The sequence below is a fragment of the Puccinia triticina genome, chromosome 14A (genome assembly GCF_026914185.1).
Source record: "Puccinia triticina chromosome 14A, complete sequence".
NCBI lineage: Eukaryota > Fungi > Basidiomycota > Pucciniomycetes > Pucciniales > Pucciniaceae > Puccinia > Puccinia triticina.
Window position 1 is genome coordinate 1,865,495 of NC_070571.1, and position 22,159 is coordinate 1,887,653.

General features: G+C 46.8%; 5 protein-coding genes across 5 annotated transcripts; 2 read left to right on the top strand and 3 right to left on the bottom strand.

Moving 5' to 3' along the window:
* Positions 1 to 5,209: 5,209 nt before the first annotated feature.
* PtA15_14A151 (uncharacterized protein) lies at positions 5,210 to 7,083 on the top strand (the record flags this gene model as incomplete). Its single annotated transcript, XM_053162838.1, has 8 exons — positions 5,210 to 5,349; positions 5,429 to 5,504; positions 5,652 to 5,720; positions 5,850 to 5,938; positions 6,094 to 6,182; positions 6,264 to 6,478; positions 6,600 to 6,691; positions 6,792 to 7,083. The coding sequence occupies 8 exons, from the start codon at positions 5,210 to 5,212 to the stop codon at positions 7,081 to 7,083; spliced, it is 1,062 nt and encodes a 353-aa protein (XP_053026824.1).
* Positions 7,084 to 7,838: 755 nt separating this feature from the next.
* PtA15_14A152 (uncharacterized protein) lies at positions 7,839 to 9,665 on the bottom strand (the record flags this gene model as incomplete). The annotated part of the gene is made up of 3 exons (XM_053162839.1): positions 7,839 to 7,937; positions 8,022 to 9,370; positions 9,482 to 9,665. 3 exons carry the CDS (start codon positions 9,663 to 9,665, stop codon positions 7,839 to 7,841), a joined length of 1,632 nt encoding a protein of 543 aa, XP_053026825.1.
* Positions 9,666 to 10,763: 1,098 nt separating this feature from the next.
* Positions 10,764 to 13,087, bottom strand: PtA15_14A153 (uncharacterized protein; the record flags this gene model as incomplete). Its single annotated transcript, XM_053162840.1, has 13 exons — positions 10,764 to 10,831; positions 10,905 to 10,975; positions 11,060 to 11,224; positions 11,308 to 11,393; positions 11,458 to 11,478; positions 11,550 to 11,783; positions 11,856 to 11,996; positions 12,056 to 12,152; positions 12,224 to 12,251; positions 12,332 to 12,446; positions 12,523 to 12,591; positions 12,658 to 12,772; positions 12,897 to 13,087. 13 exons carry the CDS (start codon positions 13,085 to 13,087, stop codon positions 10,764 to 10,766), a joined length of 1,401 nt encoding a protein of 466 aa, XP_053026826.1.
* A 565-nt stretch (positions 13,088 to 13,652) lies between these two features.
* Positions 13,653 to 15,834, top strand: PtA15_14A154 (uncharacterized protein; the record flags this gene model as incomplete). Its single annotated transcript, XM_053162841.1, has 5 exons — positions 13,653 to 13,771; positions 13,861 to 14,407; positions 14,477 to 14,572; positions 14,648 to 15,618; positions 15,690 to 15,834. 5 exons carry the CDS (start codon positions 13,653 to 13,655, stop codon positions 15,832 to 15,834), a joined length of 1,878 nt encoding a protein of 625 aa, XP_053026827.1.
* A 4,240-nt stretch (positions 15,835 to 20,074) lies between these two features.
* PtA15_14A155 (uncharacterized protein) lies at positions 20,075 to 22,159 on the bottom strand (the record flags this gene model as incomplete). The annotated part of the gene is made up of 4 exons (XM_053162842.1): positions 20,075 to 20,799; positions 20,882 to 21,141; positions 21,208 to 21,925; positions 22,063 to 22,159. The coding sequence occupies 4 exons, from the start codon at positions 22,157 to 22,159 to the stop codon at positions 20,075 to 20,077; spliced, it is 1,800 nt and encodes a 599-aa protein (XP_053026828.1).

A 22,159-nucleotide genomic window follows, 5' to 3' on the forward strand; every position in this document is an offset into this window, starting at 1 on the left:
TGCTTTAAATGTAGCAACTTCAGGAGCTGGAGCCTACATATCAGGCGCAGGCGAGTTAAGTTTCCGAGGGCCCGGGGACACAACCGTAACCATATCCGGGGTGTTGTTCTGTGAGCAGGCTTGTTCTACATTGATCTCCCTTGCGGCTCTTCGGAAGGCTAACTGGTCGTTTGATTATGACAATCCCAGTGATTGTTTTAACATCTCCAACGCCAAGAAGGAGTTGGTATTTCGCTGTCCTTTTGAGCGGATCAAGAACCGATGGTGTATACCGTTACCGATCATCAAACGGCCGAATTTTCTTTCTGTCTCTTCTCTGTTCCCTCCAACATCGTCTTCTGTTGCTATGACTTCTTTTGCCCATCCTCAACTCAAACCCACCGCTTCCAAACTTTTCTCTTCTGCACCTCAACTGGCAAAATCTGTCCCCACTACTCCTTTGCTTAGTGAAATCAACGGCAATGATGCCATTTGCTCCAATCCAGATGCCATCGGTGCAAACAACGCGTCCAAAACAATGTCCCCTAACTGAAAGAATTCAGATGACTAAGAGTATATTTCTTATAGTTAGACTTCTGACTAAACTAAGTAACAACTCGAGATAAGAAAAACTTGGGTTTTCGGAATGAGATTGTTTACCTAAGAGCAGGCGTTAGGCCGCTGACTGATTGATAGTAGTAGGAAAGAAGGGAGATTGTTCCGACTCTGATTCTTGAAAGTCGACTGTGGTTGATGCTGCAATCAGATGTGGAGCGTAAGTTTTCCCGCCTTTCTACTCTACTGATTTTCAGGAGGTCTTACGCTCTGTAAGCCTTTAGTCTTAGGAACTTTTTCCTTTGTCTTCGGCGAAACGGCGAAGAAGCGCCGCTACGTTATCTGTGTAACGAGTGCACTTCTAATCAGCCTCAGTTGCCTGTTTGTTTTACTGAACACGATCTCTTACCGTTTATTTTCTCTTCTCTTTGAGAGGAGTTGGTTCGATCGGTCTTTTTCTCTTCGACTTCGTCTGGAGAGTATTTGAATGAAGCGTTAGCTATTCATCTTGGCCGTTAGGAGTTTAGGTCATCAGCTGCTCACCTTTGGTGTTGGCTGTGATCCTTCCTCTTAGTGACTGGGAGCTGTGATTATCCACAAGCCTAACTTTCTTGCTCGTTTGCGCTGGACCTGCATACATCAGATTTGATGTGTCAGTTTTACAGCGCCACGTGACAAGTTTGGACTGCGGAAATGGTTCGCTTAGCTTACCAATTTCCGCAGCTGATGTAGCTCCCAGCCGCTTCCTCAATTCATGAGGGCTGCACCGTTTGCCTAGAGTCAAATTCTCACACTAACGACCCTTTTATAACTCCGTTCAAGAGGGTCTATCCTTCCTCCTGGAGACCGGAGTCTTTGACCGAGTCAGAGAAAGTCCTTCTTTTCTGGCATAGAATTTTCGGGCATGTCAGCCTGCGCAAGATACGCTCGTTAATCAAACAGAAATTGGGTTTTGGTTTGCCATCCGATCTACCACCTGGGAAAATACATTGCCCGGTGTGTGCAATCACGAAAAGCACTAGCTTGAATCCACTCACCAGTACAATGAGAAGCCCGGCAAGGCTGGAAATCTTGTGTACCAATCTGATGGGGCCTTTCCCGGTAGAATCAGTCGACGGTGCAAAATATCTTCTCACTCTGAGAGACGTGGCCACGGGCTACTTGTATGTGAGAAGCCTGAAAGCAAAGTCAGAGGCGAACGAGGTCCTAATCAAAATCATAAGCAAGCTGGAGAACCAGACCGGAGACACAGTTAAGATTCTCCGCAGTGATAATGGCGGCGAATTCGCGAACAAGGCCTTCAATTCTTTTCTCAAGGAGAAAGGCATTATTGCAGAGCGCTCTCTTCCCTATTACCATTATCAAAATGGTGTAGTAGAGCGTTTCAATCGCACTGTGGCGGACATGGGCAGGACGGTTTTGAGCGATAGCCAATTGCCGCGCACTTTCTGGAACTATGCGTTCTTGTGGGCTAATCACGTACTCAATCGAATACCCAACAAGGCTAGTAAAGGAAAAACGCCTTACAAGGCAATGTTCAACCGCCCACCCAGTTTCACAACCTTTAGAATCTTTGGCTCGAAAGCTTTCGTTCATATCCCTTCGGAAAAAAGGGACAAGCTGGCAAATCGCACATATGAAGCCTATGTAGTGGCGCATCTGGAGGCAAGTAAAGGCTGGCTATTCTATTTGCCTAGCGAAAACAAGTTCGTCTCGTCAGCCATGGTTCGTTTTGTGGATAGTGTTCCGCAAGTAACACTCTTGCAATCGAAGATGACTCCAGCGAAAGTGGTACAACCATCCGGGAAGATGTCTTTAGATTTTATAGCTCGTCAAATCACCCTCGGAAATTTCGTGAATGAGATAGAGTTCGAGAATCAAGAGCTTCTCGTCGACGCAGTACTACAATCGTGCTTGTTTTATGGTATCAACATACCACGGACTTACAAGCAAGCCATGAAATCGGAAGATAAAGCTGAATGGGCCAATGCTATCACGGAGGAACTTTCGAATCTGCAACAGATGGATGTTTGGGTTTCCAAACCAATGCCAAAGGGCACAAAGCCGCTAGATGGGCAATGGGTTTTTGCAAAGAAGACGGGAGCTGACGGCAACGGCTGCAGATTCAAAGCCCGTTATGTGGCTAAGGGTTTCAAACAAGTGGCAGGAAAAGATTTCAATGCCACTTTTGCCCCAACGGCTACTTTCGTGTTGCTGCGTCTGTTACTCACAATTGCGGCACGTTTCGACTGGCCAGTTCACAGTTTTGATTTTGTAGCAGCTTATCTCAACTCACCAATAGATGAGGAGATATGGGTGAAGCCGCCTGACGGTGTCGAAGTTCCTGAAGGACATGGTTTCTTGCTTAAAAAGGCACTGTATGGCACAAGGCAGGCGGCACGCTGCTGGTGGTTGCACCTTCGTGCGATCCTGGACAAGTTGGGCTACTCACCGTCACAATATGACAATAGTCTTTACATCCTACGGCATGAAAAGGAGTCTGGCGTGATATGGATTCACGTAGACGACGGTGTTGTGACGGCGTCCAGTGAAGCTTTGATCAAGAAGCTCGAGATAGACCTCAAAGATGTACTTAAGATTAAGTGGAGTACACAACTCGATTCCATCGTGGGTCTCAATATTGAGAGGACAACTGACGGTTTTGTGCTTACGCAACCAAAGCTCATCAAGACTATCCTGGAAGAGGAGTGGGACGGGGTGCAAGTTGCGAAAACCCCTTTGCCGTCAAATTTCAATGCACCCGCCGAGGATGGTGATCCCTCTTCTTCTTCCCAATACCTTCACGTGATCGGAATGTTCAGCTATCTAGCGGTAGGCACGAGACCAGACGTGGCTTTTGCAGTCAACTATTTGGCACGCTTCTCAGCCAAACCAAGTGTGACGCATTGGAAAGGAGTGCGGCATCTAGTAAACTACCTTGCCGGGTCGACTGAACAAAAACTTTGTCTGTTTCCTAATAGAGATCCAAAGGCGCTGAGGACCTTTTGTGATGCATCTTGGGGCGGCGAATTCTCACGGTCTTCTTTCGGTGTACTGGTCGAATTCATCGGGTGTCCGGTGCTATGGGTGGGGCGACGGCAGACCTCGGTAGCAGCGTCGACGTGCCACGCTGAATACATGGCTTTGGGGGCTGCCACTCGACATACGTTGTGGGTAAGACATTTGCTAAAGGACATTCTGAGAACGGATTTTGTGGGACACATTCACTGCGACAACCAATCCGCGGTAAAGGTTGGTACTGACGATGCGGCGAACAAGCGCACGAGACACACTGACAGGGACTTTTACATTACTAACGAGGCGCTTTTTCGTAAGCTGACATCTTTAACCTGGATCCCTACCAGTGATCAAAAGGCAGATATCTTTACAAAAAGTCTACCGCCGGAGTTGTTTAAAAGAATGCGGAGTTACCTTCTTAAGGCGGGATAATTTTTACTTTTATTGTTACCGTATCTATCTATCTCAGATCAAATTTGTTTTCCTATACTCTTTTTTCTCTTTTTTTTTCTCTCCTTTTTTTTTTCTTCTTCTTTTCAAATACTTTTTGTAGGTAGGGTCTTGCGGCTAGGCGAGGGGGTGGCTGTTGTAACCTAAGTAGTTAGGTTACAATTAGTGACACTCGCCTCTCCGAAGACCATACTATGTCTCCGGGGAACAAGCTGCAGAGCTTGTTTTCCCCACTTGAATACGATACATACGCTTTTGGTCATCTCACATACGTTGTCCACCGAGCTGACCCAAGAGTCTGACTTAACTCGGCTTCACTCACCTCGGAATCACAGCCGTGAGGTCGGTGGGCGACTCGCCCTCGTGAGTTTGTCTTGGCAACATGGAGAGTAAGTAGAGGAACATATCAGAACGGTTCTACAAATGCTAGGGGTCGGGTTCCCCAACTGTGACCGTGGGCATGACATCTCTCAATTTTGCGTCATGCGTCTCGGTGAGGCCAAGCCAAGACTTCGAGTGCTCGGTCGCACTCTTCAGCTTTAGTTCGAAGCTTGTAGATTTTTGCGACTGGATTCGAGAACAGAGTTCAGCACTTGAATCAAAGGAAGCAACCGTGTCACCAAACGTCGGTCAACGGAATGGACGCAGGTAGATGAGGAAGATGGCAGAGAGCCCAGAAGGAAGCAATACCAAAGGAAAGAAGGTTCACTGAGATCCCATGGATGATCGATCGGCGCTTGCCTTGATCTCCTTTTATCGTTGCCATTACTTTGTAGCAATTGATCTGAGCACCTCTGCCCTTGATGGATGGCTATTGATGATGGGCAGAGGAAGAGGAAGCTCCGGGGTGAGCCCATCAACCCGAGAATGAATTCCGGAGTTAAAAGCAATCAACCGTTGAACCTTCCAAGGGCAACGTCCCTCAACGCCCCTCTTACACCTCAGTCACTCATCATCCTGCTTCACGGCATCAATTGTCCATACTTGCAACATAAAATATAAGTAAGATAGCAAGAAGTTGCCATCGATAGACAGTAAGCATTCATCCAATCTGATTCAAGCCAGTTCCTGTTATGGAGACCCTAACACGAAAAATAGTAACACTGTTGTAGTAGAATAAGAGTCACTCTTGACTACAGAAAACAAGCATTAGGGAACTGCTCTCATCACGAGCGATCAGAAACTTCGATTGCGATCAAACTCTCCAATGGCTCACTTGCCAAGTCCAAGCACTATGCTGATCGAAGCTGACAATCTTAGAAAAACGCAAGGCCAGGGTAGACCAGCATCCTCCATGGGCCAATATTTCAGGTCTTTTGCGGAACCACACATGTTCTCACAGTTTAAGTTGAGTGACTTGTGTCTTTCTTAGGATTTGGAGCCCTGAAAATCCTGGATGCTAACTTCGACGATGTTTTTTTTCTAGGATGGATTTGATTGCAGCTATCGGCGAGTTTATGGGCACCTTCGTCTTTTTACTCGTCGGTTTGGGCGGCATTCAAGTTAGTCAAAATTTTCCATCCAGATAGTAGAAGCACGCATCTTTGCCGGTTTTGTTCGACATTTGCTTCCCTTTGGGGCTTTGTACCATCGATAACCCTTCAATTTTCGTATCAACTCACATTTCCCGGACCAAAAACTCTTTCCAGGCTGGCAAAACATCCAATACCGACAATTCAATCGCAACTGTCGGAAACAGTTCTGTCCCAAACCTCAACGTGCGCTATCCCTTTTTACAAGAGTATGCAAGGAAAACGGAAAAACCGCCAGGAATGCAGTTCATTAGTTGACTTTACACTTGACTGATTTTGCTTTTTCGTTTCTTAACAAATAAAAAAACTCTAAAGTTATTGATGTATGTATCCACTTCCATGGGTCTGAGCTTGCTGTTTTCTTGCTGGATATTTTTTCGTGCTACTGGTGCGGCTTTCAATCCGTGAGTCTGGGGTTCCTTTGCTCTAATTGACAGGAAATAAAAGTCATTTCCTTGGCCAACCGATCCATTCCAAGTTTTCTTGTGACACTTATCTTTCTTGAACCTTATTTCTTATCACTATCTGTTTATCGCGGATTTGCGTCCAATCGAAACAGCAACGTATCTCTTGCCTTGTTGCTGATACGAATAATCAGCCCTGTGAGGTTTGTGCTTTACACAACCGCCCAGCTCTTGGCCTCGATGGGTGAGTCGTATGATTGCGGTTAGTCCACCTTGACACGAACTGCTCGATTAAAACACATTTGTTTTCGGAATTGTTTGTTAGCTGCCTCGGCGGTTCTGCAGGGTCTCTTGCCTGGTCCATTGGCCGTCTCAACCACTCTCGGTGCCGGGACAAGTCAAGTCCAAGGCTTGTTTATCGAAGTTTTCATAACTTGTGGTCTGGTACTTTCGGTTCTATTCTTGGCGGTTGAAAAACATAAGGCCACGTTTTTGGCCCCCGTGGGTATTGGAATAACTCTTTTTGCAGGTCACTTATTCGTTAGTTACTGCCCATATCCCCTGGGATGATTCATGATCTTTTTTTTTCAAAACTTAGCAAGACCAGGAGTGCAAGCTGACATTTTCGAATCCTCATACCATGAAATGATCGTCTTTCTAGGCTCTTGTCTACACTGGAGCTAGTATGAATACTGCGAGGTCGTTTGGACCTGCAGTTATTTCTGGGTTTTCGTCGGAACATTGGATCTACTGGTAAGTAATTTTAATCACTGAAGTCTTCGAAACCGTGATGCCAAAGAAGGTAAGAGGCAGAATAAGCTGGCGAAGATTAAGCTTTTTTAATGTGCAACAGGATCGGGCCCACGCTGGGCTCTCTACTTGCGGTGGCCATTTATGCCGTAATGAAGCTGGCTCGATATTGGAAGCTGAGCGAAGGGCAAGACACCGACGTTCCGAGCAAGTCACCCAAGCTGTTTACCCAAGCGCCTCCACCAGTGAGCAAAGTTGTACGAGCAGTAGATCCAGAAAAGGCCGAGGTGGCTCAGCCCAACTCAAGCAAGCCAGAAAGGGTCTGCTGGCCATCACAATCAGGCAGTTTGAGTCATCCAAGGAATCCCAGCCATGAAGACGCAGGGATGGTTTGAAAACGAAAGCAGCTATAATAGAATGTGTGATAGATCTAGATCAAGGATTCAGAATGAAATACGATTCTTATATAATCCCAAAATATGTATCCATCGTTTGCTATTGTTTGCTTGCACTCAGACATCGTGTTTTATAAAGGGAATGTGTTGAAAATGAAGCAAATGTGTGCCGCTATCGTGATCGTGCAGCCTTCAGAGATTTTACAAGACAGGAAAAAAAGGGCGATAGCGGAGCGTCTAGAACAACTGGAGTAAAAACCGTGAAACTCTTTTTGGGTCTTTCTTCAAAATGTCTATTTGTATTTAGATCATGGACCGTCCAAAGTAAAGATCACAGACCAACCATTTATTTTGAAACACAACAAAACAACAACACAAAGGTGGGGGAAAAGATGCAAAGAGTCAATCCATATATTGAATTCCACTAGAATGTGTATTCAATGAAGACCTTAAACGAAGAGATTGATCTGTAACATCAAAGAAATAGGAAATCGAGACAAAAGCATGTGAAGAATTACTGATGACAGAAAGATTGGAGAGAGAGAGAGAAAGAGATATGGGAAGTGAACAGACTATTGGATAGACAAAAATGACGACAAGGCTGGATGAGAAAGAAGCAGATCAAAAGATAAATAATCACGATCGCGATGATCAGGAGGAATGAGAGACCAAATCAGATAGAGCAAAAAAAAATGGCGATGAGAACACCAAGCAATCGAAAAACAACAACGAAAAGACGGGAGAGAAGACGAGGATTAGTTGATGAGCGAAGGGGCAGTAGGGTGTGGTTGTTGAAGCAAAACGGATGCATTGGCGAAGGCGTCGTCCAGGAGTTTTTCCACCTCCGATGTCGCCTGGAATCCAATCAAGAGAAAAAAATAAGCATGGGCACACACAAAAAGAAAAGCAGATGGGATTAGCGGAAGAGTGGGACTGACCAATTTGACTTGGACTTCAAAGATCCCTCTGATCTTTTCCCGACGACAATTTCTGAGGGGTGTTTCTTGGGAATCATTGGGACCCCTGAACTGATCGAGCTCCCAATTGGAGATAAAGTCGATCGAGTTCTGGATCGAGTCGAAGTCGGTTTTCCAGTTAGCGACGAGGCCCTTGACGCCCTTGAGCTTGCGGACGATTTCGATCTGGGTCTGTCTGCTGATCTGAGTGTGTTCGTGGATCTGGTTTAGGGAGTGGATCAGGCTGCTGGTGATCAGCTTGAGTTCGCCCAAGTTTTCCATCGACCGCTTCTCGTCGACCTTCTTCGTCGTGCCTCGGCCTTGATGGGATAGATCGGTCAGCGAGTCGGTCTGGAACGAGCTTCGCTTCTCGTCCCGCGCACCACCACCACCGGTCGGCGTCAAGCGTCCGCCCTCCAGTTCATCCTCCAAATCAACCTCATCCACTTCGACGTGCTCGTGATCGTGTGGATCGAGCTGCTCTAAATCGTCGAGCGGCTTGGGTGATCCATCCCTCGATGATGAGGGATGGTCCGGTTGGGTGACCAGAGACTTGCCCAAGATCGTCGAATTTCTGAAGTCTCGCTCTTCGAACAGATCCGGCAGCTCTTCCAGGTCGGCCAAAAACCTTCTGTCCGTTCTCGAGAGCGCGATTTCGATTTCCTTGAGCTCGCGGATTTGTGATTCGCGGTCTCGGACTTGCTCGGTCATGGTACGGACGATATCTGTGATCATCTTTTCGACTACTGGCTGTCTGTCTGTCTGACGACTCTCATCCATCGCCCTCGTCCTCGTTGGTGTTGTTGGTGTGGATGGGCTCAGGGCTTGAGGCTGTTGGCTATCGGGTGCTTTGGGGGTGAGCATTGATGCTGGACAATCGGTATTAGACTGTTTCAAGAGGTTCAAAAATTTGGCAGTCGATTCCAGACCGGCTTGTAGTATTTCCGCATCTTCGTCCTCGGATGGCTCAAGATCTTCTGGTGACCTCCGCGACCCAAAGATCCCAGCTTCTTCGTCATCTTCGATCTGAGAGGGGTCTTCGTGTTGAGGATCGATGGGGTGACCCGATTCATCAAAGATGTTTGAAGGTGAAGTCGGATCGATCGTGTTCAGAGTTGAGCGAGAGAGCTCTCTTCCAAGGGTCCTCATGGGGGTCGACAGACTGGGCTCTCGAATTGATGATTTACGTGGAGAGCACGAGGAGCCAAAGGTGGACGCGCCTGAGTAGCGCTTGCTGGTCGATCCGATGGTTGACCGGCTAGGTTGGAGTCGGAGTCGTTGGGGTTCGAGGAACTGCAAGGATGACTGGTCATCGCTTGGGTCGAATCGATCTGGACCAGGATATTCTTCCTCTTCATAGATCGTATCCTCTTGGTCGTCCGCTTCATCGTCAACCTCATCTTGGTCTTCTCCTAGCCCTTCATCGTCATCATCACCGAGACCTAGCTGCTCAAGAATACTCGCTTGATCGTTTTCCTCTGGTTCCATGGCTGCTGCTAGTTCGAAGGCCAGCGACTGGCGATGGTTACTGCTTGGGCCATGGCTATCGAGCCCATTGATTCCTCCAATCGAACTTCCTTTCGTCTTTCGGCGTATCGAGGAGTGTGGTGATGGTTCGATTCCCATGCTGTCAGAGTGAAGATGTTGAGTTCTGTCGTCTAAAGTCTTGATGCGCAAACTGGGAAGAGGGTGAAGTGAAGACGTATGTGTATCTCGCAGTGGCCCGGGAGAGCGAAAGCGGCTCGGCTGGATAGTAGTCCCGGTGTGGTTTCTTTTGAGACGAAGATGAGAGGATATATTTATGTAAGAGAAAGCGTGTCCTCGGGCTTGTAAACTGAAAGGCAGCGTACACAGGCAAAGGAAAAGGAGACAGGTCAACCAAGTTCCGGGGTTAAGATGAATCTGATCAAAGGGGGCGAGACCAACCTGTGTTAAATCGATTTACTTGAGAGTTTTGATCACAGAGTCGAATTCGTCTGTCGCTCCTCGTTTTCCTGCTGGTCCTTCGCTGATAAACAAGAGAGCAGTGTTTGTCTATGTATTGATGTATTTATCTGTTGTCGTTGGAGTTGGACTGGCCAGCCCGAGCGGAACTGGATCGCGGTGGGGAGAGTCGGGACGGTCGAACTGTGCATGCCGGATTCCTCTGATACATAACCGACTGCGCGTGTCCATCCACGCAATCCCTTCTTTCTCACAATCTGCTTCATCTCTTATGTACAGCTCAGCCAGCCCGGAAGAAGAAAACTTTTATGTAGATCATCCTTCGATTTAAATTAGTCGTCATTGACTTTTCAAGATCACAAATTATGTGGAATACACAACAGCATCTCCAGATGGATGGCAATCGAAATGTCCACTTTTTACATTGAGTATTTCCATGATGAATATGACAAAAATGACGAGACATGAAAGCATATGGCTAACAACCAAGATACCACGAAATTGGGCATGGAAACGATTTTCTTGTGGCACGAGCCGTGTGAGAGAGATGGAGTATTGTCTGTGCGGTAGGCTTTGGTGCAAGAGAATTATGTACAATTTTACAGGAATGAAAGATGTAACTTGAGCAATGAGTGGAGAATTTAGCTGGTAATTTTTGACTGTTGCAGGGTTTTTGGGAATTACTGGTTGTTTATGTGTTTCAACTCGTCCCTTGAGTTTTAGTGAAAGTGAGTCGGAGGATTTTCGGACGGGTTTTGCAAGGAATGGGTTCCATCAGAGCTAGAAAGCCATTCCGCCTGCTTGGCATGCCTTGGGAGTAGTTGTGTGTTTTCGCTTCTTGTGAACAACTGCGTAGAGGCCAAGTTCCATTGTGTCAGCAGGTGCAAATGGAGGTAAGGTATCTGGCTCGAGTGCTCTTACCGTGAGCGCTAGTGTCGCAGACTGGTAAATTAATCAAACAGGGCGCGTTTTCGTCCATCGACAAATTGGTTCTATGGAAGGCCATCGATCCCATCACAACCCAATCAGTGTCTTTCTTGGGTACCCATCTTTAAGTTTCTAGCAAGTCAACTCACCCGTCTGCGTATGGATCATAATCGGGCCCTTTGCCCAGCTTGGAGCATTCTACTGCCTGCTTGGTGATAAACTCCGCTGTTATCTGGTACTTTTCAACCAACAGTTTAGCATTGTAAAATTTATTTCCAGAATCACCATGGTCGTTGTAGATTACGTTCATCATTCTGCCGCCACAAAGTCCAATCAGTCAGCGCAAAATTATCCGATGAATCCTTCCACCAGAAGAAAAATAAAGATCTATACTCACGTGCCGTCTGGCCTGTCGCAATAACTCAACCAGCCATCGTCGAGGGAAAAAGCTCCATTGGGTCCATTTTGTCTGCAGCGGTCCGACTACAAAACCACATTAATTTCGGAGGCCTTCCCACACCTACGCACTACTGATATGTGCACTTACATTAATTGTAACAAATCCGTTCTACAATTCAAAATGGTCAATATGAGAGACATGGAAATATGCCGAGGTGGTACGTCATTCCAGTGACTCACCTTTGCCCGAAGTATCTGACCGGCCATTCGGATGGTAAGAATCCGAGACAATTTTTGTTCCAAGTCATTTGAATCCAGTTTTTGGTTGTTACGACAGTAATCGCCCCCCGCCAAGGCTCCGAGCAGGCCTTTGGGGCTACTAACAGGAGATTCGATGAATTCCTTCATTCTCTCACCAATCTTTGTTTGGGCATTTGCTTGCCAGTGTGCAATTTGATCTTCATAATGAGCCCACTACAAGTCAAAGTACGAAATTCAGTTGGGTTTCGTGAGTTGAATCTTTCCACAAAGATTGCGCTTATGTACCTTGGTGAATGTGTCTTGTCTGCCGGCTTTAAGCTCTTGGGCTTGTGCTTTCATTACCATCGTGACTTGTGCGATTGCAATGACTGCACCAGCGGCAGCCGCCACCGCAAAAGGCGTCAGAGAAGCAGCGGCCATAAAAACCTTGACAATGTCGTTAACATGCCGGTGAATATTTCATTTGTGGTCAAGTGGGTACTTACTATGCCGGCTATGATGGCCACGACAGACATGACCATGGTGAGTATCATTGAAATTTGATGGAACAGTTGAAATTTCCTTTTGGCATCTTGCTTGTACCTGGAAGAATTGAATAGTTTGTTGAATGATCAGAGGTGGCAAGATATTATCTGTCTTGTGAGATCACTCACAAGTCATTCACAAGCTCGGCTCCAATGGCTGAATCGAACGGGCTCTTTCATCAGCCACAGATAAAATAAAATAGAAAAACCCGCTCGGCTGGTCTGGGCGTGACTTACCTTTTGTTTGACCGGCCGCGAAGGCGATGGCAGTGTAGAGGGAATTATGATACATGGTATATTGCTCTGCAGCCGCTAGCACCCACCACGCCCTGCCGCTGATAGGAGAACAGAGCTGATTGAGAAATCAGAAGGAGCGTGAATTTAATAGCTAGAACAAAGTGAGGATTCAAAGCCGAAAAGGAGATTACCTGACCGGCTGAGCAAAACAGATTCAAGCCGCATTCAAAGTTGAGGGCGCTATTTTGAGCGGCAAACACCTGGGGGAAGATAGCTCGGATGAGTTTGGAGCAGAGGAGAGGATAGATAGGATTCTGTGAACTGACCGTCAGGTTTACTTCCAGTCCGCCCGGGTAATTTCTAAGGTAGTCATCAAGTCTGAGTTCTTTCCAGGTTTCAGGACTCAGTGGTTTCCGGTCGCATTCGTACGGTTGGAGTGGGCTGTTGTCAACCGGCGGCGGCGGCGGCGGCGGCGGCGGCGGCGGTGGTGGAGGTGGTTGCGGCCCTCCCGCTGAGATTTTTTTCATCAAACTCTGCTGTGATTCAGAAACTCGAGCAGGCTGACTCACGCGGATCGGCTGGGCGGCGGGCGTACAACAAGTGCGAAAGGCCCGGCGTTCTCCGGCCAGAGGAGACTTGAAGAGCCTGCGCGTTAACGTTGGGTATGAGTGCGATCAATAGGCTTTGCACAATAGCCTGGATCAGTAGGAGTTTGAAGAAGTAAGTTGCGGGATGAAGAGAAAGTATCGATTGCATTTAGCAGCAGTTGATTGTTATGGTACATATGTTGGGATCAAGAATCGTGCATGAGAATGAGGGAAGGATGGGACTGGGAGGGACTGGGAGCCCACTATGTACTCCTGGGGAAGCGTCGCTGGCCACCCTGGCGGTCGCTGGCATCAAGCCTTGAGACTCGGAAGCTCAGGGATCATTCTCAAGCCTCTCCCCGTAGTCTCTCTGACTACGCCCGCTGCACCGGAGGCCTGCAACACTACAAGACCACGCCACTCCAGAAAGGCCCCACCTACTGTGATTACTGCTCAGCTGGAATGTTTGAGGTCTGACCTTTCAAAAGAATCTGTGCAAAGTCTAAATTTCTAGTAAAATAAAATAAAATCCAAGATAAGATGAAGAGTCTCGAGGTCGGGATTTACATTTGTACATGTGACGGACCGGCGCACCACAGCGCCGGCCGGGGGAGTTTCAGTTACATAAACATCCGATCCGGAAAGAAAATAAAAACAAACAGAAAATTATCACCCAACTCCCCAATGGGAACAGCCGCCAAGAACGACCACCTCTGACGAACCCAAGAACCATCATGACCAGACGAGCCAACCCACCCCCCACCAACGACCACCAGCCAGCATGGGTCATCCAGAAGTACGGCGGAACGAGCGTCGGAAAGTTCCTGGCCAACGTCGCCACTCAAATCTTGCCGTAAGCAGCAAAAAAAAAAAAAAAAAAAACCCCTACCAGCTGGCACCGCTCTACCTACTGACAAAAAAAATACATCCTCCCCGTCACAGCTCTACCCTCGATGCCGGTCACAGGGTCGCAATCGTCTGTTCAGCCCGATCGGGGAATACCAAATCCACCGGGACGACTAACCTGCTCCTCAAGGCTGCCTTAGAAGCACTCGAAAACACATCCTCAGCCAGCATCCAGCACTCCCCCTCTCAAGCCACCTTCTCGCCCCCTCAGAACACCACCAACACCCTCGCCGGACCAAACCCATCAATCCTCTCCCAAATCCTCGCCCGGCGCGGCTCCCCAACCCCTCGTCTACTCTCCAGGACCAACTCGACGGCCAACGGCTTCACCTCCCCCAGCTTGTATACCAGCCATCACTCGCCAGGAATAAACAACCTCTCCCTGGGGGACTCCACTCACCAGCCTGCCGAGGAACAGAACAACAACAACAACAGCCCATTCGAGAAAACTATCGAAATCCTCAAGGCTGATCATCTCAAGGCCGCCTCCGAGCTGATCTCCAACGAAAACCTGCTCTCGGATCTCCAGTATGACATAGCCTACGACTGCGAAAGGCTACGTAGCTTACTCCTAGCCACTCAGGTCAATAACAGGCTTCTTTTTATTCACTTTTTCACAATCCAATCTAACTTCTATTCCCTGATAAAATAGATCCTCGAAGAAATCTCTCCCAAATCAAAGGATTTGATCATCGGAGTGGGCGAAAAGCTATCATGTCGACTGGTGACGGCCTACTTAACAGATCAGGTAAGCTGTTCCCGATCAAGTTTGTTAATCGAGTAGATATCTTGGAACCAACCTCGAGACAATTTGACCACATAGGGATTCGATGTCGAACTGGTTTGTCTGGATAACATCGTCGAGCGCATCGAATTTGAGGCCCCAGATGGCGATCCGGATGGGGTCTACCAGTCCCCCGGCGGCCAACTCAGGCAACCATTCTACGACCGCTTGGCCTTACGACTCGGGGAGAGGTTGAAGCAGTGCGAAGATCGAATCCCGGTCGTCACCGGATTCTTCGGCGTCGTACCCGGATCACTCTTGACTCAGGTCGGCCGTGGCTACACCGATCTATGCGCCTCGCTGTGTGCCGTAGGTCTCGGTGCGGCAGAGCTTCAGGTTTGGAAAGAGGTCGATGGCATCTTCACTGCCGATCCAAGAAAAGTTCCCAAAGCACGCCTACTCAGTGTAGTCACCCCCGAAGAAGCAGCAGGTCAGGAGGAATTATTTTGGTTCATTCAACTGGTCAACGCATTGACCGGCGATTCCCCCACAGAGTTAACATACTACGGTTCCGAGGTCATCCATCCCTTCACCATGGAACAAGTCATCCGAGCCTCGATCCCCATCCGGATCAAGAACGTCATGAATCCCCAAGGACCTGGAACGGTGATCTACCCCAATCGATCGATCCCCTCCTCGCCCAAGATAGTCGAGATCACTGGGGGAGCCGATGAGATTCACAGCAAGGCACCCACGGCGATCACCATCAAGGAAGACATCGTCGTGCTCAACATTCATTCCAACCAGAAGACCATCTCCCACGGCTTTTTTGCCCGAATCTTCGGCACCCTCGACAAGTTCGGCATCGCCGTCGACCTCATCTCCACCAGCGAGGTCCACGTCAGTATGGCCATCATGGTCAATGAGATCTACCGCTTCAAGGGCTTCGATCGGCTCGTCAAGGAACTCAAAGATATCGGCGAGGTCTCCGTCCTCAACCAAATGGCCATCCTCTCCCTGGTCGGTCGAAAGATGAAAAACATGGTCGGGATTGCTGGGAAGATGTTCAGGTTAGCCAATCCCCTCCTCCCACCCCCTCTGCCTGACCCCTGAATTCTTCCTTCTTTTATGTTATGTTTAGTACTCTGGCAGAAGGCAATGTGAATATCGAAATGATCAGCCAAGGCGCTTCTGAGATTAATATCTCTTGCGTGATCTCGAAACAAGATTCAATCAAAGCCTTGAATCTCGTCCACGATACCCTCGTCATCAACTCTTCTTCTTGAACACCACACCCTCTCTTCCATTCAATCGCCCTTTTATTTTGTTCCTCTCTTCGATATTTCTGTCTTGACTCGAACAAGACTTTTAGGGTTCTTCAATTTCCTTACGAGTGCGTAGTTTTTTCTCACTTTTTTCCTGCATGAAGCGTTTACAATGCTTTACATATCAACGTTTCTTGTCTTGATTCCACTTCGCCTATTTTTGATCTTTCAGGTATTCCTGTTAATGTCAAGCCATCAACGAAAGCAATCCCGAGCTATCTAAAAACGCCGAAAAATTATCAATCTCAGTTTCCTTATCAAAAATCAATCAAACAAACATGAAACGACAAGCCAAACATAAATAGACTATGACGGAAACCCCTACGAACATACCCAATGCATCTAGATATACGTATAGATAGACCACGAAAAACATCCAGAACGACCAAGCATCAGTCAAGCCCACACCCACACATCCATTCGACTTGAAACCCAAAAAAGCAGGTATACATGTAGAGAGATTCATATGCCTATGCAGGACAATTTGTTTACAAGAGTTCTATGTCCATCTCGTTCGGCTCGGTTATTTACATATCTTATCCCAGCCCACTCTAATCTTTCTGCTCCATACATATTCCTCCGGATCATCCGTTGTCTTGGTTCCTGCTGTTTCCACACACACACACTCTCTCTCCCCAATATGTCATCTTGTACAACCACACACACGTTTCTCTATCTATCTTCCCTCCCCAATCTGCTCATAAACACTCCCTGGATAACATCCCTCCTTCCCCCCATCCTTGTTCCCACTTGTTGTTGCTCGGTAGTAGCAATGTTTCCTTTGTGTTGACATCAGTACAGTTCTTGCACGTCTGCCATCTCCTTCTTTTTGTCGCAACAAGGATACGTTTCTTAGTTCATGCAGGATCACCGAAGATCGCGAGCCCGTCCAGTGGCCAGGAGCAATTGCAGTGGATTCCGGTGAGGCTGATCTGCACGCGCCAGACACGGGGCAAATGGGCATGTTGCATCCTCTTGATACACTTATGGCCAGAGCCTGAGGGTTTTGAGATTATTGTGGGCCGGGCAGATAACATGACCGAGTGCCTCATTCTTGGGCCGCAATCATACATTGCTGTAACCCAGCTACCGGGCTACACTCCTACGCCACGGGACAAATCCAATGTCCCTTGGAACAGCCAGCTTATCGCACATGCCTTTGTCAAGGCTTACTGTTGACCAAGCGTCATTGCACAGTGGCTGGGCAGAAAAAGCTCATGTGTGTTTGGATGGAGCTAGAACAGCAGTTCCGCAGCAGCAGCACCCATGACAACTGCTAGCAGTTCAGCAAGTTTTTCTTGTGGCGGACACAAGTTTTTTCAAGCAACAATGGGCCACTACACCATTTGGGCGCTGCACATCAGTGTAACAGCAGTTGTTTTTGGCCTTTAATCCAGTGTTACAGTCGAGTCTCTATTAACTCATACCCCTCGGTGGAATGGGTTAATAAGTCGCGCTTACCAGCCTTTTTGCAATTTCGGTGGACAAATCTCTCATGGGTTAATAGGGAGTATGGGCTAATAGGCATATGGGTTGATGGGGAGTATGGGTTGATAGGTATATGGGTTAATAGGGACTCAACTGTAGCGGGATTTTATGGTGTTAAAACTAGTCCATAGCAAACCATTTTTATCTACGCTAACACTAAAAAAAGTATTAGTGCAGAAAACAATCTGCTACACTGATGGTTAGCATAGCAGATCGGCCACCAAAAAATTGTTTCCACTCCCAGTAGCCTAGCGTAATAAAATCCCCACAATGCTAGTGCAGGAGAAAACAGGCAGAAACAAGCGGCTAGTTTTTTCCCTGTGTTTGGGTGCCTACATGCAGGAACTAAACCGGGCTGTCATCTCTGCCCAGTTTCATCCCTGTAAGTGCGCGGGGACAAACCTGGGCTGTTTCTGCCCAGTTTTGTCCTCAGGCAGCATTAGCATAGACAAAAGCTATGCTATCAATCAGCATAGCTTGTTTTCTACGCTAACGCTATCCATAGTAAATTGTAGTGTTAGTGGCTGTCAGAAAACAGCCGCTAGCGCTTACTTTGCACTTTCTTTTTTGTTGAGTAGTTTTAGCGGGAAATTCTGACCACTAGCAATAGCACCGCCATAGTGTCACATAAAAGGGCTAACACCAGGCTAGACTAGCACCAATTTTAGCGTAGATGGCCCATCATTGCTTGAAGAATATGAGAGCTGATAATTCAGGCTAGTCATCTATGCCACCATGGATAGAAGTGCCTGATCTTTCATTTCTGTAGGTTCATTAATGTAGATATGAGGGCCTGCAGGTCAATTTGATTTGATAATTATGATTCAAATGTGCACAGATAAAATTGAAAATTCCCTTGTATTTGTGAAATTTGATCAGCTTTGTCCCATGCACTTTCTTATTGTAATTATTTTTTGGTAAGTTGGTCATCAACACCACCAGGTATAGTGAAGTTGGCCTTTTCTTGATCTCCTTTGTTTGTCTCATAATCCAATTGATGATGTAGTAAACCCACAAAGAATTTGAAAACTTTATGATCATGGTGTCAAAAACTTCTATTTTCATATTCATGGTGTTGTGGATATTTTGACAAGTGCATTGTGTTAAAAATGAGAAAAACAGCAAACCTCTTATTGTGACCACATATAGAGGCTATTAATTTCTCTTCCCAAGGGGCCTTACTTTATTTTAGATTTCACCAAGGCTAGGCCCCTTCAAGTACAGTGGTGTAGCCACTATGAACTCTAGTAATCTTGAGAATCAAGATGGTGTGTTTTGTGGATCAGAAGACTACCATCAGCTGCCATCCTCCCCATCATCTGGGCTCCAAGCTTAACTAAGCCTCTCCGGGAGCTTAGCAACCTCCAAAGGAGGTCACTAGCTCAAGGTTTGAAATCCAACTTCAGCAAGCATGTCACAGACATGCTCAACATAATACATATCACAATCTACAGACAAGCTCTCCGCAGCACAACACCAAAAGACAGAAACATTGGAGGAGAATATAGTCAACATGAGCAATAATCAATGAGAATCGTGAAATCTTTGTGTGCATATTGAGTCTTCATCCAGATCTTCATGCTTCATCTTGATCTTGAACTGTAGATTATGTCTGACATTCCAGGTACCACACCATTGCATGAATCTAAGATTTAAAAATTATGGCTAGCTTTATATGACTGTGTATTTCTGATCAATCAGTGCAACTTAATTTTTTTTGCAAAAAATGTTCATAAACACCTTAAAATGGGCTCTAAGTTTTACAAATTTCAATTGTGAACCTGTGGGATAAAATGTCACTGGCATGTTCCATTTCACATGTGTGGGCTTGAATGTCCTTTTAGAATATTCACCAGGAAGTGTCTCTCTGAGTTGGATCTGAAAAACAACCATCAACAACCCCAGTCAGATGTTACACGCCAGAAGACCAATTGCCTCAACTCAACTCAGCCATAGTCTGGGCAGAAGTCAAAGTCATCAAACTTCAACAATCAAGGCTATCACTCCCTCACATCCATCATTCAATCACTAGTTTTTCTTATAAATATCTACTACTACTACTGGTTTAAGTGTCTTGTCAGGATCACCCAGTTCAGGCTCTCAGCCGGCAAAAAATAATAATACTTGGTGCCCAGAACACACCAGATCATCATATTAGTCCTAAAAATCATGATAAGGCATCAATTCAACTTTATTGCTAGTTACAGCACACTGATGAATTCAAATTATTGGAGCACCATGTGCGAATGGATTTCGACCATTAGAATCACGGGTGATGTGTGTCGCTCATAGACAGCAAACATTATCTCACTTGTTTTAGATAGAATATATATACAGATAGATATATAGGGCTCCCTAGTCAATAGTAAGATGGGCCTAAATAAGTGTTCTCAGTCAAGTCTTAGCTTGAGTAGATGGGTCATTGTGTGCTGGTTTCTTCTCACCTAACTATTTACTAAGAGAGGCCACTCCAATTTTTAAGAACACAGTAACAGGGACCAATACAAAAAAGCTTCTCTGTGAGCTACATAGTTCAATTCATCTGAAGAGAATGTACATAGGTTTTTGGAACACTGCGGGGTACTGAATTATTACACTAAAGAACCAAATCAAAGAAGCAATCTGTTTTCCTTGTAGAGTTTTTGAAAATATAGACGAGTTGATACTGAAAAGCAATGAGATAATTGCACAACGAAAATGTATCGTGTATTCCCTAATGTAAATAAGACTCCTCTGAATGAATCTTAGAGGTTTCGAAAGTCGTCGAAGGAATCGTCACATTTCTCCATAAGTTCTGAGCGCATTCAATGCCGATCCCGTTGTCGAAAAACATTCCGCCATTTTCCCAACCGCTGTTTTCTGGCGTCGAAAACTCCTGAAAAAATGGTTGATCTTCGGTGGAAGTGGATTCTTTACTCGAACCTTTTTCCATACTTGAACCCATCAGTTCGCTGTTGAATGAAGACTGAAGAGTGGGTGCGAAGTTATATCCACTGGTAGCTTGACTGCCAGTGCTGAGCGATTCCATGTTGTCCAAAACATTTTGCCCAGGTCTCCCCCATCTCTTGGTTTGATTAGTGGCTACCATGCTTTCGTGAAAAAAATCGGAATTCGTCGGCCAAGAATACCCGTTATATTCGCCGGGCAGGATGCCGTTTGATTTTTCATGAGTGAACGATGGAGGTTCAATGCTGCCCAGACATCCGGGGAACATGTTTGGATTCCATGTCTCGTGAGGGTGTGTGTCTGATGGAGCTGTGCCGAGGAAACTGATAGTGGGTTCGCTCGCGGTTTGAACATTGGGCAAGTAATGAATTGTCGTCGGAGAGGCAGTCAACATATCTGAATTCTTAGTGTGAGGTGATCCGGATGACTTCGACGGCGCCTCGCACAAATTGTTACTCAATTCCACTTGGAATGGTACGAAGTTGACACCGACTACGATTCAAGTTAAGATGAAGCAAGCTTATGATCAAGAATTGAACAATGACGACCTGAATGAAAGTCTTAAATAACCGACCTGGCCAGGTGGCTCTGAGCCGTTCCTCCTCCTTTGCCACGGTATATATATCTCTGAGAATATCCATCTTGTCTGGGGGGATGAATGCTGCCATCTCGGCGGAAGCAAGTTCGAGTCTGCCAACTGGGACCTTCCCCGCGCCTAGAACAGCTAGCATCAACTTGATTCTGTCAGGCTTGAGGAGATGATCGGGTTCGCGATGGACTACGCCTCGAGGCCACCACTCGGGTTTACTAGTCTCTCCACTTCGGTATGGAAACCTTTGTACGTGGTAGAAATTGGTCAGTGATCCGGGCCTGGTTCAACAAAGACGAAACTCTTCTCACTTTCGTTGCTTCTTCGGCTCAACAACCTTGATCCAAGCTTTGCAGACGAGCTTGCATGTACTTTGTTGAAGTTGCCGAAACTTGTTTTCCAGGAAACTTGCAATGGAAAGAGGGCTGGAGAAAGATACCGTGGTTGGGGAATCAGTCGGCGGTTTAATCGGTCGACATTCGATGGGCATCATGTTTTCATTGCGCTCTTGATCTTCTGATTCTGATGTAATGGTCTCTTCGTGAAGAGGCTCGAGAAGCCTTGAGGTCTCTGGTAGAGCGGTTTGCGATGTAATGCAGAGGATGTCATCCTGCAACATGTAATTCACTTGATCCCCCTCTACCTTGCTTTCAATAATCGAAAGTTCCGCTTCCGCCGTTCCTGGTGATCCGTGATCATGTTGGTTAGGGGATGACGAAGAACCCGCGCCTTTTGCCGATAATGTGCTGCGAGAGTCTGATCCAACTGGTGAGGCCGCAGGAGGTGCGTCAGCGCGAGACTGTGGCTTCCGGATGTGCTCCAAGGATATTTCTGCCACTTTGAGCTCAGGCGGAGCCTTCAATGCAGCTTCCTTGGCTCTTTGTAGAATCTCAGGTGAGAAGAGGCCGGGATGGCCGGGATCGGGCTGCAAGAGGCTTTGCAGAGCGGGAGAAGCGTAGGTCTCTGTCTCTCCGCGCGCTGAGACCCATATTATCGCGAATTGTGAACCATTGATGTAACATGATCGACCTTTGCGGAGTTAGCAGCAGGAGATGGAATCAACATTTCACAGCTGAGTATGACTGCCGAAAAGCGGCATGCCAAGACATCAAAAACAGAAAAAGGAAAAAAAAGTAAGGATGCTGCACTGGTGCAATGTGGCTCACCCAGGGCTCGGAGGACTTGGTCGCGCTTATTTTTGAAATGTCTGTGCTGACGAGTGGGTGTGTCGTAAGGCGTTGTTCGCGTTGGGATTCGTGGCAT